Raw genomic sequence first — 19,294 nt, forward strand, 5'->3', positions numbered from 1 at the left:
GCACAAATACAACACACACACACACAAACACACACACACACACACACACACACATATAATTGTATTTTTTTAATTGTAAGCTGTCTAGAGTCATTGATTGAGATGGGTAGCTACCCAAAATGAATGAATGAATGAATGAATGAATGAATAAATGAATGAATGAATGAATGAATGAATGAATGAATGAATGAATGAATGAATGGTTTAAATCTCTTCTTTCTGGACTTACTGAGATTCCCTTTAAGAGGGAGGCTACAAATTAAGCTGCTGTTCCTTCCTTAGTTGTTTATATCTAGTGATTTTTCCAACCTCCTCACAGTCTCTTGCCTCAAATAAAATCCTACTTATTAGGCAACTTAGTTAAAACCTTGGTTTTCTAATATTAAATAGCACGAGATTGATTGATGCTGGGGACAGTGATGATTGTGACTAGATGTCATCTAGGAGTGATTTTCCTTTTATGCTCAGTGGTGGGATTCAACTGGTGTAACAACCGGTTTGCTGACCACGCGCTTTGCGCATGCTTCCGGGAAGCCCATTTTTCACCCTCCCCAGTTTCTGGAGCCTTTCCTTGAGCATCCAGGAGGGCAAAAATGGTCTCCCGTTGGCTTCAGAGGCTGGAAACAGGTCAGTTTCCGGACTTCCGGGAAGCAGATTTTTCACTATCCCAGAGCCTCCATGCGGGCCCTGCACTTACCTGGCATGATGAACGGACCACGTGGAAACACCTGGGAGGGAAGAGGTGGGATGCAGCCAGTCAGTTATCAGAAGTACCGGTTTGGCGAACTAGATTAAAATTAACACCTGGTTCGCCCGAACCGATCCGAAATAGCTGAATCCCACCTCTGCTTATGTTGAGCTGTGGCTTAGCATACAGCCCTTCTCTGTGAACTACCTAAAATTTGTCTCCTCTGAAATCACCTAGTTAATCAACATCTATGTTGAATGTGAACAAAATTCAGGTCTCTCACAAAGTTAATCTTGTATCCGACAAAGATCATTACATTCTCCCAAGCAATTCCACAGTGAGTTTTATGGTTAGTGGTAGTATACTATGAGTGTTATTTTGGTGTTTTTTTCTGATTTTGAGATCTCCCATAGTTGGCCTATTACAGGTAATCCTTGACTTACGACCATAATTGAGTCCAAGATTTATGTTGCTTAGTGAGACATTTGCGAAGTGAACTTGGCCCCATTTCACAACCTTTCTTGCCACAGTTGTTAAGTGAACCCCTGCAGTTGTTAAAATTAGTCCCTCCATTGTTAACTGAATCTGGCTTCCTTGTTGAACTTTGCTTGTCAGGTTGCAAAAGATGATCGTATAACCCAGTGTTTCTCAACCTTGGCGACTTTAAGTCCTGTGGACTTCAACTCCCAGAATCCCCCAGCCAGCACAGCTGGCTGGGGAATTCTGGAAGTTGAAGTCCACAGGACTTAAAGTCGCCAAGGTTGAGAAACACTGGTATAATTCCAGGAGATGGCAACCGTCATAAATATGAGTCAGATGTCAAGTGTCTGAATTTTGATAACATACCCATGCAAAAGTTGTAACTGTGAAAAATGGTCTTAAATCACTTTTTTCTGTGCTGTTGTAATTTTGTACAGTCACTATACAAACTGTTGTAACTCAAGGACTACCTATATGTGAATTTAGGTAACAAGCTTTCCGGTATTTTAATTAAGTAACACCCGCTTGTTAAGTTTTGTTTGAAAAAGCACAGTGCAAATCTCTAAAAGTACACGATATTTGTTATTACAGGATGCAATATAAAACGCTGTCTTAAAATAATACCAATGTTAATAAAGTAGCAGTGGAAAGCAACTATAATAATAGTTTTCGTGGAGTGAAAATGCTAAGAGTGTAACCAAGGGATTATTTTGATGCCGTGATATAAACGACAAAAGCTAGAGGATGATATCAACTCGGTATTTTCAATGATTCAAAATTCAGGTTCATGTGTGGGAGTTTCCATGGCTTATTATCCACCTGTGTGAATTAGATACATAGTCCTCCGTATAACATGTTTAATCCATAACTATTTCCATGGAATTGTAACAGCAAAGGATTTGGCAATCCCAAATGTGCTTTTTTTTTTCCGAAAAGCAACTGGACTTTGGCTTTCCTTGAAGACATTTCACTTCTCATCCAAGAAGCTCCTTCAGTTCATGAGCTGAACTGAAGAAGCTTCTTGGATGAAAAGCGAAACGTCTTCTTCAAGGAAAAACAAAAGTCCAGTTGCCTTTTGGAAAAGCACCTTTGTGGGACAATCGTGGCATGGATGGCTGAGAATCTCCATAGACAAAGGATTCGGCACTATCACAAGAAGTACTTGAGAGACCGCCTGCTGCCAATTACCTCCACTAGACCGATTAGATCCCACAGATTAGGCCTCCTCCGAATTCCATCCGCCGGCCAGTGTCGACTGGCGACTACTCGGAGGAGAGCCTTCTCTGTGGCTGCTCCGACCCTCTGGAATGAACTCCCCGTGGAGATTCGAACCCTCACCACCCTCCAGGCCTTCCACAAAGCCCTTAAAACCTGGCTGTTCCGACAGGCCTGGGGGCTAAAGAACTGTTGCCCCCGTCTCGAATTGGTATGACTGTTGTGTTTTAATCATGCATTGTTTTTATGTAGTTTTAAATTCTTGTTTGTATCCCACTTCCCTGGTTGAGTTGTGAGCCGCCCTGAGTCCCCTTCAGGGGAAAAGGGCGGCATATAAATAAAATCAACATCAACAACATCAACATCAAGTCTTGCCTTAATGCATCATGGAGTGGAAGACAATCAAAAGTCATGGTCGTTTCCAAACATGTATTTTATTTTATTTTTCAAACATTGCCTTGAAAGTTCAACAAAAGAAAGAAAAAAACAACATACTGCCCCAGAGATGATGGGAAGGGAAAATTGGCATCTCCTATGGAACCCTGTTTCCTGTTATGGACTTCTCTCTCTTCTTCACCTCTCAAGGTTGATGGAACAAGTAACTTTGCTCATAAGGCATTTCTAGTGGCTGATACAGAGCTTGCCCCAAAATAGGGCCAAAAGACACAAGTCAATATTTAACCCATCTGCTACATGGAGCTTCTTCCAAGTGTTCATGAAAGCCAAAGTGAACCAAACACAGACCCCAAAAGGATAACATTTTGGTGGCACTTGTCTTCAGTTGAAAATGCTTTATTTCACTGACTTCTTAATAAAAAGGAAGGGGGAGCACCATGGAATTTGTAACACTGATAAATATGTACACGGTTATTAATATGGATAATGTTTATCTCTATATACAAAGATCTCTGTACACATTTATAAACAAGATGAGCATTTTGGAGAAAGGAAGGTGAAGAGTTGATGCTTTTGAGAGCACTTTGGATTTTTTTTTTTTTTTAAACGCTTGCCCTTGTTGAGGGAAGGGGTGGGAAAACACTTTTTGAAAAATTAAATGTCCTGCAAAACGAACCTGATTTGGAATGTAAATATTTTGACTTTTGAACTTTTCCTTAAGAATGAAAGAAACATTTGAGTTTTCACACTGCAGTAGAACCAACGGATACCGCTTAGGAAATACAAGGTGACGGAACGATGAGATACAGCAACCGATTCACCGAAAATGAAGGCATTTGACATTTATATTCACAGACAAAATCAGTTCCATGTTTTACTCATCCCTGGAAGTTCTTCCCACCCCCTGCATTTTCACAGGTTATATCAGCCTAACAGAATCACCTGGTACCTGCTCCAATTAAATCGATTTCTTTCATCAGTGATAATTTATGAATGAAGCAAATCAACAAATTACTTAAAGAAGGAGTAATACTTTATCCCATTACTAGCACAGAGTCAATAGGAATGGACAGTCTTTTATTTCCGTTTCATGCCAATTTCACATGTATTTTTTTATATATTTAGGATCCTATATTCCACGTATCTACTGATTTGCAGGGCTTTTTCTATTAAAAAACTCTTCTCAAAATATGTACTTAAATACACGTTTCTTTTCAAAATAGATTTAAAATGTACATTTTCCTTCAAAATACACATTTAAATTTCATAAACAGTGTTGTTTAACATTTGGTGAAGTGTGATAGCTAACAGAAAGCCAAGCTCTGCTTTTTATACAATATTTAAAGAAGGGCAGATCGAGCCGTTTCGTTCAGGAATTTGGAAAGATCAGTTCCATTAAGATGGAACAAGAAGAGGTCAGAAAATCTTAAAAACATTGTGGCCATGATTAGTTGTTCTCTTAAGATGAAAACACAATTGGGTTCTTTAGATGTGTAATTGTTGCCATGTTGTTCCTTCCTCAAGAAAGAAATCTACTTGATAATGCTGCTTCTACCGATTCATCCTCATAATATAAATGGATGAGCACCATTTCTGTGTGCACCCTATCCAATAAGATTCATGGACTTCAATTCCCAGAATTCCCCAGCCAGCATGTCTGGCTCAGGAATTCTGGGAATTGAAGGCTGGGGGTTTTAAAATTGGAAGGTTGGAGGCCCCTGCTTTATTCTCTAGAGCAGGTGTGTTGGGTTGGAATTTGCAAACAATCTCACATTTAAGATGGAGTTTCCCCCATTTGATATGATAACATCTGGATGACAGTGCATCTTCAAATCATTTTGAGTCAGAGAGGATCACCTAACAGTCCCTTTTCCTGTGCTGCAACATTCTTGAAAAATGCCCACACATTCCCTCCTTCAAGCCATAAATGGCCTTTGAAACCATACATTCTTGAGAAATCTCATAGGTGCCCTCCTGGCACAGTGGTTAGAATGCAGTAAGGTTCCCCTCATACATATGTGCTCATCTCTGTTTCAAAGCCGAAGAACCAGCGCTGTCCGAAGACGTTCTCTGTGGTCATGTGGCTGGCATGACTAAACGCCAAAGGCGCACAGAATGCTGTTACCTTCCCACCAAAGGTGGTTCCTATTTTTCTACTTGCATTTTTACATGCTTTCAAATTGGCAGAAACTGGGACAAGTAACGGGAGCTCACTATGTTATGTGGCACTAGGGATTCAAACCACTGAACTGCCGACCTTTCTGATTGACAAGCTCAATGTCTTAGCCACTGAGCCACCGCGTCCCTTTAGAATGCAGTACTGCAGGCAAATATTTCCCTTCACACTGCCCACAGTCTGGAATTCGATTCTGATGGGCTCAAGGTTGATCCAGCCTTCCATGCTGCCGAGGTTGGTAAAATGAGGACCCAGATTGTTGGGGGGTGGGGGGGCAATATGCTGACCTTGTAAACTGCCCAGGGAGTGCCGTAAAACATTAAGGAACAGTATATAATTCTTAAGTATTATTGTTATTGCTATATCCCTCAGGAAATTTCTTCCCAAATCTGCTTCCTTTTCATTCAGCCTCATTGGCGGTAAAGCTGATCTGTGTTTTGTAAGGTAACCATTCATAGAACTGAGGTTTTATCTGTCATATCTTTTATAGTCTACAATTTAGTCTTTATTATTTGGGAGGCATCTAAGTGCAGCATATGTCCCTTTTTTTCCTCTTGATCTCTCTTCTTTTTTTTGTCCCCCCTTCAGGCTAAATGTAGGCAATTTTTTCAACCATTCCTCACAGGACTTTTCAAAACTGTACTTCATTGTGGTGAACATCATCTTCATTTGGTCAATGCCTCTCTTAAAATGTGTTGACCAGGGTCTGCATTATTTATCTGGTGTATTTCCAAATCCCAAACTCTCTCGTGTCTTGTACTCTGGATAGTTTCCAAACAGGAAAACTCTCATTTCTTCTGCTATGTGACTACATTCATAGAGGATCTCTCTCCACCTTCTTATACACATCTATCATTTCCAGCTGAGGGACTGACGTTCTAATAGGTACACTTAAATATTTGAAACATGTTTTTTTCCCTAAAGTGCAAGAAAACTTGAGCATAATGGATAATACAGAGTGTGTGTATATGCATGCAGGTGGCAGCTGCTTTCTTAAAAGAGGTATTTTCCTGATAATATCTGAAGAAACAAGAATGGTTCTTGCAAAGTAGCATTACTCATCTATATACTGTATATAAAAATGGCTGTGTGTGTGTGAGTGAGTGTGTGTGTGTGAGTGATCCAGCATAACTCTGGAATGCCTCGAGCATTCCAGAGTTATGCTGGTCATCCCTAACACCCTTCAGTGTGTGTGTTCTCTTAAGATACAGCCTGTTGTGCCTTAAAACGGCCCCTACTGTACTGCCTTAAAATGGCTTCTACTGTACAGCACAGTGGAGTTGCCATGATAACAGCTTCACGGTACTCCACAAGGAGGCTCCCTCTGATAAGAGGGGAAATCCAACATTAGAAATTACGCTTCTGGGGGCACAGGGAAAACATTTTTAATTAATTTAATTGTTACCAAAATCAGGGCTTAGGGAGAAGTTGCTCTTGCCATCGCCTCTACAGGAATTGCGGCGACGTTCATGGAAGAAACAAGGACAGCCCATTTTGCACTTATGTTGCCACTTGACATCACCATTCCTATCTAATTCAGGATTGGGATAAATAAATATCTGGGCAACGCCAGGTTATCAGCTAGTATTCTTTAAAACAAAGTCTGTGTTTCCCTTTTAGAACTATTTCCTCCTCTACGCAGAATTGTTTGTTTCAAGGCAATGGGTCAAACGAATATATCCGTAGACCCATCTCATTCCCAATCAATCCTCATATCATTACTTGACTAAATTTGGTGACATCCATCTGGAAAAAAATTCTAATGGCATTAGCAACTGAACCATAAATAATTCCTTTGTGGATGTGCCACTTCGCCATTTAGGAAAATGCAGCAGAGGATGGGAACACATCTTACCATCATGGGCCGTGCTGGCCAGGGATAATGGGAAATGGTGTCAAATAATGTATATAAGGAAGAACCACAATTTCCTCAATCTTTTATACTGGAACTTATAGAACAGTTTTGATTGGAACAGCTACAGAGATCTCCTGCCTTCATCCCATCAGCCTCTCTATGCTAAAATCGGGGTGCGTGTAGAAAAGGTGAATTTGAGGACTGGAATATTCTCCCCGAGACTTCAAGTGAAGCCACCGGGGAAGAAGTGACTTGTTTAGAAGCTCTTGCAGTATGTATTTTTGAGTCAGGAAATGTAAGCTCTGCTAACACCTCTCAAAATAGCAGCTCAGGTGATGCGATAACGAAAGCAACAGATTCTGTGTTCAAAAAACCCGATATCTTACCCATGGAATAATGTCAGTATTCTGAGTATGAGCAATAACATAAAGAGGAGCTTTTAAAATAGACTCACAAGTGAAATGAGCGCCTCTCTTTCTGTGTTGGACCATATCCCATTTATAAAGTTAAGTACTTCTACAGTGTAGATCAGTTCTTGCACAATAGATAAGTCGATCATTAGACTATTCAGCTGGTTATTTCATTGGTGGGTTGTTGTTGTTGTTTTTTAAATGCCTTTCAAAGGTGAAAAGATTTATACCAGCTGAAGAGACACCAGAGTATGTTTGGCCCTACAGACTTGATGCCTCTGCTGTTGTCAGACAGCTGCCAATCTCATTGGCACCACTTCTCTACAGCAAAACTTTGTAGTTTTGACCTCTCTCCTGAATATTTATACCAATTAACCCTGGAGAAGGCCAAATCAATAGCACAAGAGAGAATCAGGGACATTGATCATCAAAACGATATCAGCAGTGTTCTTTATCGCCAAATGTGAGACAGTCACCAGTCTTCTACTGCAGGGTATCTATATATAACCTAGGTAAAGATAAAGTTTTTCCCTGTCCAGTTGTATCTGACTGTAGGGGGCAGCACTCATCTCCATTTCTTAGCCGAGGGAGCCAGTGGGTGCACCTCGGTTCACCCACGTAACACCTATCCTCCGCGAGCTGCACTGGCTGCCTATTGGTCTCCGGATACGCTTCAAGGCGCTAGTCGTCACTTATAAAGCCCTTCATGGTATTGGACCTGGGTACTTGAGAGACCGCCTGCTGTCAATCACCTCCACTAGACCGATTAGATCCCACAGATTAGGCCTCCTCCGAATTCCATCCGCTGGCCTGTGTCGACTGGCGACTACCCGGAGGAGAGCCTTCTCTGTGGCTGCTCCGACCCGCTGGAACGAACTCCCCGTGGAGATTCGAACCCTCACCACCCTCCAGGCCTTCCGCAAAGCCCTTAAAACCTGGCTGTTCTGACAGGCCTGGGGCTAAAGAGCTGTTGCCCCCGTCTCAAATGATATGACTGTTGTGTGTTTTTAAATTATGCATTGTTATGTTTCATTTTTTTTTTTTGTCTGTACCCCCTTCCCTGATTTGAATTGTGAGCCGCCCTGAGTCCCCTTCGGGGGAAAAGGGCGGCATACAAATATAATAAATCAATCAAATCAATCAATCAATCAATCAGTGTTGTCCGAAGACCATTACTGTGGTCATGTGGCCAGCATGACTATAAGCTGAGATTCAGAGGGCACTCTTACTGAAGTGGTACCTATTTATCTACTCACATATGCATTGTTTCGAAGTGCTAAATGGGGAGGAGCTGGGCCAAGCAACAAGAGCTCACCCTGTTGTGTGGCACTCAGGTCTTGAGCGCAGGGTGTCAGCTTTCCAGCTGACAAACTCAGTGTCTTTAATTGCTTGAGCCATCACAACCTTCTATACCATCTAACCCAAATCAAATATCTTTATAAAGGTTCCCCTCGCAGATATGTGCTAGTCGTTCCTGACTCTAGGAGGTGGTGCCCATCTCCGTTTCAAAGCCAAAGAGCCAGTGCTGTCCGATTTGCGCGGTAGAGCAAATTGCCACGCGAATCAGCTGTGTTACTCCTCCGAAGAAACCTGAAAGTGAAGATTTTTTTTTCAAACTTTGCACGCACGTGCAGTACACATCAGGCACAGGGGGTGCGAGCGAAGCAAAATAGCATGATCATTGAACCGGTTGTTAAACCGGGAGGATCCCACCACTGCTTATAACCAGCAGTCAGAATTTTAGGCACTGTAAATGCCAACCAGTGGTGGGTTTCAAAAAAATTTGGAACCTCTTCTGTAGGTGTGGCCTGCTTTCCAGGTCCACTGGTGGAACTTCTTCTTACCGGTTCAGTAGATTTGACAAACCGGTTCTACCGAACTGGTGCGAACTGGTAGGAACCCACCTCTGATGTCAACGTATCTGAAGGTTGCAAAGCTGGGGAATGTTATGCTCAAAACTGACTGGCTGTAGGGAAATTGTAAAAGAAGATAACCATTCTTTAAGTGGCCTCCCTTGCTCTACCACCTACAAATAGATACATATCTTGAAAATAAGCAGCACGCAGGTTATTCAGCCTTGGCGACCTTTCGATGAGGTCACACTCATCATCTTCAGGCTGGTGCCTTTGGCTTTGTGCTTGTGCGAGAATATGATACACGAGAATTGCATCAAAGCCTGCCTCTTCAAACCTATTAAAGGTATTAGCATTAGCATCAACCCCACCAAAAAGAGGGTCTCTCTACTTAGAAGTGCATCCCATTACAATGGTACCGTGGTATTCAATGTCAATTGGTTCTGGGTGGTAGGACAAGGCGGCACAAATGCCAAATAAATCATGTGACTTACCACATGACCTTTGTTTTGGCTGGGAAAAACTTAATGCCTATCCTTTTTTTCTATTATGGTGACCTTCCCAGCATGTCCAACTTCCTGTCCACCCTCTGCAGTCATCCCCTTCTTCTTTTTGCAGCGTGCCAAATACCAAAGAAAGTACAAGGAGAACATTTTTGCACCAAAATGCATCAAGTTAATCAAGGAGAGAAGCAACCTAGAAGTAAGGAAAATTTTCCTGACATTTAGAACAATTAAGCAGTGAGACAACTCGCCTCCAGAAGTTATGAACTGAAGGCTCCAACACTGAAGCTTTAAAGAAGAGATTAGACAGCTATTTGTCTGAAATTGTATAGGTTCTCCTGCTTGAGCAGGGAATTGGAATAGGAAACCTCCAAGGTCCCTTCCAACTCTGCTATTCTGTTCTGTTTGGTTCTGAGTACCAAATTTGATGAGTTTCGAAGCTGTTGAATACCAAATTACCACTGTTATTGAGAAAATCCCAAGAGCTCACTTAGAGGGAAGCTTCTAAACCAACGTTCCTCAACCTTGGCAACTTTTAAGATATCTGTTCTTCAACTTCAAAGATATTTCCAAGTACACCATTTAAAGTTCACCAATCGTTAAAGCTAGAACTTCTTGTTTTTCTTCTCTTATTTTCACAATGAAAAATGTGACTTCTCACAAGCACGATATTTCTCCAAGCTCCCATATTCTGCACTTCTATGAAACTGTACTCCAGGCTTGGCCTTTTTAATACTCTAGCAGTACAAACTCTGCAAAAGCACACGAGGCATCTGTCTTTGCTTTAAACGCAAGACGATACACATTGCTAGTCCCATTCATCAATCTTCATCTTCACATGCACATCCACATCCACAGGAGAAAGGAAGAGAAAAAGAACAGTCCTTCTGTTTCAGCCTCAGGTTCCCATCTGTTCTACCTTTTGATAACTCCATTCTGCTCATTTACTTGAATCTGGCACAACTACATGTTACACCTGGGCCTCTGATGATTGTCTCTTAACTATACTGAGCCAATTCCATTCTTCCTTTTCCACACTGACTTCATACACAAGTAGTATCAAGTGATGAAACGTGTAGCATCTAACAATGCTTGACTTACCTACTTGCCTCTGACCTTGTGATAGGTAACAAGTGACATCATACACACACACACACACACACACACACACACACACACACACATTATTATTATCATTGTGCTTAGCTACAAATATTTAGGATTGACTTCTCAAACTTTTTGGAGTACTTGAAAAGTAATCTCTTAAGTATCCTAAGAGGCACCATACCAGTTGGAAGCAAAATCTAGTCTTTTTTTTTTAAAAAAAATCATTTTAAAAATCAATTTTAATGAATTCTTGCTTAAGAATTGATTAAAACATTTTAAGATGTTTCTCAACTTAGCTCTTGCAAAGAACTTTCTGTCCAATCACCCACTTGGGGTTACATTTATGAACATTTTATGTTATTATATACATTCATCTTCCTTCTGAATGTTTCCATATCTCTTTGCCCTACTATATTTAGCTGCTACTTCTGGAGAGGCGTCACTTCACTTGCCCCAGAATTCACTGTGGAAGAAAAAGCTTTAAATCCCCCCCCCACTTTCTCCTCCCCCCAAAAGGAAGAGACTGCATCCAAAATGGGAGGTCTCACTGATTGCCATGGGCTTTCCTTTCTCTCCTTCCCCCAAAGTCCTGAGATGTGATGTTTGGGCAAAACAATCCAGAAAATACAAGCTGGTAGATTCATGGAATAATCTAAGCTGCCATGTCATTCCTAAAAGTATTGGACTGAGTTTCTGTTCATATTTATGCTTCTTTCCCCACATTTCCCCCCAGAAGGAATGCATCAACTTTATATCTGTTCTGAGAACCAACGGATCTTCTTTCCCTTGGCTAATTCAATCAATATCCTGACTGAGAAGAATCTTCTTCCTTTACTGCATCTATCAACACGGTGACTAATGCTCTTTGTTGACAGGACTAAAAGTAATTCGGGGAAAAAACCTCACCAAGATTCATGGCCTGAAATCCAGAGGTTTCATGAGGAAGGGGATCAAAATAATGGGTACCACTAGGCACCTGAAACTCCTCTCTCTTTTTTAAGATGTGTTTTATGTCTCTCGTGCACCAAAAAGAGGAAGGGCTTCAATCACTTGAATGACAACTGCCACTTTGATGCTGTTTACTTCTTTACTGTGGCTCCAGCTGAAGACCATTCAGTTACATCAGTGTGATGCATTTCATAAAACAAGGGTCGGCAACCTTAAACACTCAAAGAGCCACAAAGGTCCTAACCAGAAACCCCCCATTCAATTCTGAAGCCGACCAGAAGTCCGGTTCCCCCCACCATAGAGCCATCTACCTGTCCTAACCGAAAGCCCTATCAATTGTGGAGCTGGCCGGTGACAGGGAGCTGCAGCAGAGGGATGAAAGAGTCACATGCGGCTCCAGAGCCACAGGTTGCTGACCCCTGTCATAAAGGATACAAAGGCACATTAACAAGTCTGCATTATTTTTTAAACTTTTGCACATGCACTTGTCTGCATCCTGTTGCCTGAAAATTGGAGGCTTTGGGCTTTTTAAGTGAAATGGCCAAACATTTTGAACAGGCTGGTCCTCCACATTTGGCAAAAATTTTGCTAAGTCTATCTGGAGTGTCTGTGGGCTCTTTAAATAAATGAATGGCGGGCCTCAATTTTCATGCAGAGCACATCCCCTCCTCTAATGCTATTCTGCATTAAAAACTCCTGTATTAATTATCTCAACAGAACCTTGCACCAAGAGTGGGAGACGTAGAAATAATCTGATTAGCTTGGCTGATGGAGCAAAAGAAAGAAATGAGAACCAAGGTCTTGGATTCTTATAAAAACATACATGCCCATCCTTCATATACTTATGCTGGCATCTTTGAGCACTAACTCCTGTAAATTCTGACTCCAAGCCAAACTGCGCAAAGGCAATATAAAGCTACCTATTCCAGCAAACCCAACCAGCTCACCTTTCCAAAGCATAAATGTCTTCTCACCACATTAGTCATAGGTGCTGAAAACAGCTATTTGTCATTGCGTTTTCATTCCAAAACCGCCACCAGCACACACAGGAAAGTCTACACTTGACTCTAAAACAGAATTATCTGGATTGATAGGACCTTTCCCTTTCTCACTCATGCCCTTTGCTGAATGACTCTTATGAACTGATTCTCTTCTGGCTTACATGCTTGTTGGTAATCTATGAAGTCTGCATCTGTGCGTGAGTTCTTGTGGCAAAGTTGTCGAAGGGGTTACACTATTGAGGAAGTTTTATGGTTAGGTACCCCCTGCCTGGAAAGATGCCTGACAGGGTCAGCAGGCTGCAGGCACCATTATTCTGAGCATTTTCTGACAGTGAGAACAATTAATCAATGGAATAGCTTGCTTCCTGGAGGAGTGGGTGCTCCATCACTGGAGGTTTTCAAACATTGACTGGACAACCGTTTGAGTGGGATGGTATAAGGTCTCCTGCCTTGAGCAGAGGGTTGGACTAAAAGACCTCCGAGGCCTCTTCCAATCCTAGATTCTATGGTCTAAGTAAGGCTCTTCCAAAGCTTGTTTGGAACAAAACACCCAGGTGTACGGCTACGGTGGTTATGAAGAATATCTGAACACCTCAATTGGAAAGAAAGAGGCACGGGTGCTTCCTTCCACTTAGATGACTGGGTTTTGTTCTGTTTTTAACAGCAGTTTTCCTGCCAAAATGGAAATTTACAGACTCTCTTTGGAGGCAGGCACTCATTTGGAGACAAGAAAGAGGTGGCTATAAAGACAGAATGAAAACTGTACAAGTTCCAATGAGCTTTTGAGTCCCACGTTGCTTTCCCAAAGAATGACCAACTGCAAGCTGATCTTTGTTTTTTCCCTTTTGCCCAGAAAGCATCTCAGCTTTCAGAAGGAATCCCATTGCTTCTTCCAATCTCCTGTGGCCGTGTTGACAGAGGCTGGATTTTGCTTGTTGTCTGCTGTCTGTGTAGTGCTGGGTTCTTTCCAGCCGATGAGTCTTAGCGGTCACAAGGAGACCCACCGGGGATGCCCATTCCGCACACCAGTATCCATATACATAGAAATGAGACGCAGGTATCAAACTCATGGCTGGCATATGCACAACACTGTGTACATGGGTTGAGTTTGTATAGGCTCTGCTCTGCTGGCAACTGGAGAAGCAGGAGGAGGAGGAGGAGGATAGGAACAAAAATGAAGGTAGAGAATGAACAACATAGTCCTTGTATCTTGCCTCTTTTTTTTCATTTTTATTCCATTGCATTGCTTTGTTTTCTCTCTCACTCACTCACTCTAATTCAAAAAAAAAAATCTGGGTGCAAAATGCAGGTTTGCCCAAACCCAATACAAACACTTGCCTTTGGGATGCTTGGACAAGATGCTATCTGGTCTCTAGTGAATCCAGATATTCCAGGGCTACATCGTAGCAGAAGTGGTACTGCTCCTTTAAGGGAAAAGAAAACAAGAGAGTGAGTGCATGCAAACTTTATCCTGTAAAGATATTGTAAAGTACAGGTAAAGATTCCCCTCGCACATATGTGCTAGTTGTTTCCAACTCTAGGGGGCGGTGCTCAACCCCATTTCAAAGCCGAAGAGCCAGCGCTGTCTGATGACAATTCCGTGGTCATGTGGCCGGCATGACTGAACGCTGAAGGCGCACGGAACGCTGTTACCTTCCCATGAAAGGTGGTCCCTATTTTTCTACTTGCATTTTTTTCATGCTTTAGAACTTCTAGGTTGGCAGAAGCTGGGACAAGTAACAGGAGCTCACTCCGTTATGTGCCACTAGGGATTTGAACTGTTGAACTGCCAACCTTTCTGATCGGCAAGCTCAGTGTCTTAGCCACTGAGCCAAATTAAATATGATTTTTTAAAAAGTGGGAACTGAAACCTCGTGTGAGATTTCAACACTGTTACATGTCAACTTGGGATGAACTTGCCAATATTTTTCAAGATCTACAGCCTAGTAAAATAAGATTGCATAATGACACCAGAGGCCTGAAAAATTGGTCACCCCTAACACAAGCCTTTGGTTGATGCAAAAGGTGGCCTTGGTTTTTACAGTCTGAAAGGGAGGGGACTTACTACCTACTTGTCAAAAAGCCTAAATTATATAGGTAAAGGTAAATGTTCCCCTTCAACATTTGTGCTAGTAATTCCCGACTCTAGGGGGTGGTGCTCATTTCCGTTTCAAAGCCAAAGAGCCAACGCTGTCCGAAGATGTCTCCATGGTCATGTGGCCGGCATGACTAAATGCCGAAGGTGCACGGAACGCTGTTACCTTCCCACTAAAGGTGGTTCCTATTTTTTCTACTTGCATTTTTTACGTGCTTTTGAACTGCTAGGTTGGCAGAAGCTGGGACAAGTAACGGGAGCTCACTCTGTTACACGGTGTCAGGGATTTGACCCACTGAACTGCTGACCTTCCTGATTGACAAGCTCAGCATCTTAGCCACTGAGGCACCCTTATATAGGCGTAACCATTTTAATATATAATATAAACATATAAATTATATAATTTATATTAAATATAAATATATAAATTATATAGGAGTAACCATTTCATGAAAGTCTTGTTTTTTTTAAAAAAAAAAAACAGGGCAGCTGTTTTCAGCTGTGGCAACTAAGGTCTGAAAATAATGAGTTCCTGTCTAGGAAGAATTAAGTTATAGCAAAAGAGTTCCGGTGATAAGGTAATTGTGATGAAGATCTACGGTACAACTGATTAAGCTACTCCCTGTAAATTCTAAAAAAAAGGTCTATTGCGCAAAATGATCTAAAGATGCCATGAATCCTTTATTTAAAATCTAATCATATCTCAGAATGGTTGGTAGGGGAAGAAAAACAAATAGTTCAAAAAGTACGGCATTATTCCAGTTAAAAAAAGGTAAAGGTTCCCCTCGCACATATGTGCTAGTCATTCCTGACTCTAGGGGGCGGTGCTCATCTCTGTTTCAAAGCCAAAGAGCCAGCGCTGTCTGAAGATGTCTCCATGGTCATGTGACCATATGACTAAATGCTGAAGGCGCACAGAATGTTGTTACCTTCCCACCAAAGGTGGCCCCTATTTTTCTACTTGCATTTTTTACATGCTTTCAAACTGCTAGGTTGGCAGAAGCTGGGACAAGTAACGGGAGCTCACTCCATTATGCGGCGCTAGGGATTCAAACTGCGGACCTGCCCACCTTCTGATCGACAAGCTAAGCATCTTAGCCACTGAGTCACCGCATCCCTGATATTATTCCAGTTAGGAAAACATTACAAAATCATGGTCTTGGACCCTCTGAATTTAAGACCAAGAATGAAATAATCACTGAATAAACACAGGGATAGTTGTGTTGAGATACGTCTAACCCAGAAGCATAGAAGAAAGATATTCAATGTTCCATAACATGTTACAAGAGAACTCACAATTCACAAACTATTATATGGGTCGGGACACAATTATCTTTTCATTTTCACACTTCTCTGAATTTTATAATGCAGCTCGTGTAAAACGCACTCATTTCTCACACCAAGCAAGAGAAAGTATGTTAGGTAAGACAATATGCAAAATTGGGTAATAGAAGGAAGCCTACACTAATATATGCAAACGGATGTAGAAACCAGTTTAATGTAGCAGGTTTATCTTTATTAAAATAAAAAAGAATTGGAAACTTGTAGAAAGTGAGGCTGGCAGATCTTCTACCTCCAATCTAACCTCAGGCCTTTTGTGTCCTGTTTTATTCAACAGAATAGTTGTGAGGTTGAAATCAGGGGGCGTGGGGATACTTGTGCTATTCTGACCTACTTGGGGGAAAAAACAAAGTATAAATGAAGGAATAAATAATAACCTAATTCCCATTATCCTTTCTACTCAAAGAAGCTAGAAAAGTATAACAGCACTAGCTACAGTCCTATACACACTCTAAGCACTAATTATAATCTGATACACACTCTACCAATTTGTGTGTGTGGACATCCCTTTGAGGTAATCCTAACTCTTGAACCTTGACTCTGGAAATGGTTTGCCATTGCCTGCTTCCTAGGGCAGAGAGAGAGTGACTGGCTGAAGGTCACACAGCTCTGCCTTTGTTCCTAAGACACAAGATTCTTCTTCCAGTTTGTAACCTGGTGCCTTTAATGTCAACTGGTTGAAAAAATATTTCCAGGTGTGATTGCTTACTGAGTAAGGATCCACAGATTTATTGTATGGCTTCTGCCTACCCCACCGGATTTAATATAGAAGTTGTGTGTGGTGGGGAGGAGTAGAGATTTCCCCTGTCGTGTCCAAACCTAGGGGGCAGTGCTCATCTCTGCTTCCTAGCTGAGGGAGCCAGCATTGTCCAAAGATGGTTCCATGGTTATGTGGCCAGCATGACTATACACCGAGGTGCACGGAATGCTGTTACCTTCCCACCAAAGTGATACCTATTCATCTACTTACACTTGCATGTTTTTGAACTGCTGGGCTGGCAGGAGCTGGGGCAAGAATGGGAGATCACTCCATCATGCAATAATTGGGTCTTCTTAATTGGCAAGCCAATGTCATAACCATTAGGTCATTGAAGGTCCCTTCTATTAAACAACATTGGAGTTGGGTAGAACTTAGGTAGAACAGCATCCCTCACAGAGAGTTGTATGGCACTGAAGTCCTGGCTATTTTCTAGGCATTTGAGTCAGGGGATAGATGGGTTCTACTACTACTGATGATGAGTGGGGTTAACAGTTTAATCTTGGGTGTCGGCCAGTTTTATTGGGTTGTTTTTCAAGCTACCCAGAATCAATCAAATGAGATAGGTGGCTACAGAAATCACAAAAGGTAAAGGTTTCCCTAGCACATGTGCTAGTCGTTCCTGACTCTAGGGGGCGGTGCTCATCTCCATTTCAAAGCCGAAGAGCCAGCACTGTCCAAAAGCATCTCTGTGGTCATGTGGCCAGCATGATTAAATGCCGAAGGTGCATGGAATGCTGTTACCTTCCCATCAAAGGTGGTTCCTATTTTTCTACTTGCTTTCGAATTGCTAGGTTGGGACAAGTAATGGGAGCTCACTCCATTATGCGGCACTAGGGATTCAAACCGCCGAACTGCTAACCTTCTGATTGACAAGGTCAGCATCTTAGCCACTGAGCCACCACGTCCCTCCATATGTATAATTAAATAAATGCAGAAACTCCATATGGTGGGAGCAGCAGACTTTTGCAAATTCAATTAGTTTGTTGATAACCTGTGAAGCAAAAACACCAAAGCTTCATCTGTGGGTGGACGTCAGAAAGGAAGAGATCAAAGAGATTAACGACATAATACTTTTGGATTTGGGGGGGGGAATCCTCTTTTTTTATGTAATGTAGAGAAATAAGTAATGTAGAGAAATAAAATTCCAGCGTCAGAGAAGGATGCATGCGGGGGCCAGATCTTTTAACAGGCGCAACTCAGTGAAGCTCTACTAATAGCAACACTCTCGTTTACTCCTGTGGTGAGATCATTAAGCTGAGTCTCAGGAATCAGATTTTGCAGGTTCAATAGAGGTTGGTGGAAGATTGAGTTCTGGTTGAAAACACTAGTTTGCATATCCTAATACCTTGCAATTTAGCCCAATAGGTTACCCAACTCCATGCCAGTTAACTTTTTTTTTTAAATTGCCTTGGCTTAATTCCATCCTTTATCTTGCTCAAATGAATTATTCTCTCTCTCTAATGCTATCAGAGCAGCCTCTACAGGCATTTCATTTCGCAAGAGAGAAATTTCATAATGCATCATTCAAAATCCAAATCTTGTATTTCCTCTCTGAAGCAATGTTTATGGCATGCTTTTCTTTCTTCTACAGAATATAAAATCTGTCCAATATTGCTGAACCTATAACCAGCATCCTTCCCCCATTGACCATGCTAGCTGAGGCCGCTGGGAGATGTAGTTCTGAGGCTGTTGGGTATGTCTAGTTTGATGAAAAGAAGGTCTAGGGGTGATATGATAGCAGTGTTCCAATATCTCAGGGGCTACCACAAAGAAGAGGGAGTCAAACTATTCTCCAAAGCACCTGAGGGTAGAACAAGAAGCAATGGGTGGAAACTAATCAAGGAGAGAAGCATCTTAGAACTAAGGAGAAATTTCCTGACATTTAGAACAATTAATCAGTGGAACAACTTGCCTCCAGAAGTTGTGAATGCTCCAACACTGGAATAGATTGGATAACCATGTGTCTAAAATGGTATAAGGTTTCCTGCCTAAGCAGGGGTTGGAGTAGAAGACCCCCAAGATCCCTTCCAACCCTGTTATTCTATTCTATTTCTATTCATCATAACATACATAATATCTATATTATGTTTGTAGAGGGAGGGAAGACATGGATACAGAGAGAAAACATTTCCTCTGAGATATTTATTGTATATGCAGCTATGCCTCCTGATCTGATTAAACAGGCATGTATCACTTCCCTCTTCCATTCTGATTTGGTTTAATGACATTATAATGTGGCCAGCCAATCAACCCTGAATGTTTTTTGGAAGGACAGATACTGAAGCTAAAGTTCCAATACTTTGACCACCAAACGAGAAGAGAAGACTCCTTGGGGAAAACCCTGATGTTGGGAAAGGTTAAAGACAGAAGAAGATGGATGCAGCAGAAGATGAGATGGTTACATAGATCCACCAATGCAATGAACATGAATTTAGGCAAACTCCTGAGACAGTGGAAAACAGGGTG

The 19,294-nt window shown here is 41.7% G+C and overlaps 1 protein-coding gene across 1 annotated transcript in view; it reads right to left on the reverse strand.

Annotated features, from left to right (window-relative positions):
* Nucleotides 1-9,850: 9,850 nt before the first annotated feature.
* Nucleotides 9,851-19,294, reverse strand: part of PTPRU (protein tyrosine phosphatase receptor type U) — a 422,700-nt gene continuing 413,256 nt past the window's right edge. Inside the window, exon 30 of the mRNA XM_087727684.1 lies at nt 9,851-14,056. Within this exon, the coding sequence (XP_087583810.1) occupies nt 13,994-14,056 (63 nt within the window). The 3' untranslated portion in view covers nt 9,851-13,993. The remainder of the gene's footprint in view (nt 14,057-19,294) is intronic.

The sequence above is a fragment of the Thamnophis sirtalis genome, unplaced genomic scaffold (genome assembly GCF_051295495.1).
Source record: "Thamnophis sirtalis isolate CommonGarterSnake01/CBP01778 unplaced genomic scaffold, rThaSir2_p1.2 scaffold_13, whole genome shotgun sequence".
In the NCBI taxonomy this organism is placed as follows: domain Eukaryota; kingdom Metazoa; phylum Chordata; class Lepidosauria; order Squamata; family Natricidae; genus Thamnophis; species Thamnophis sirtalis.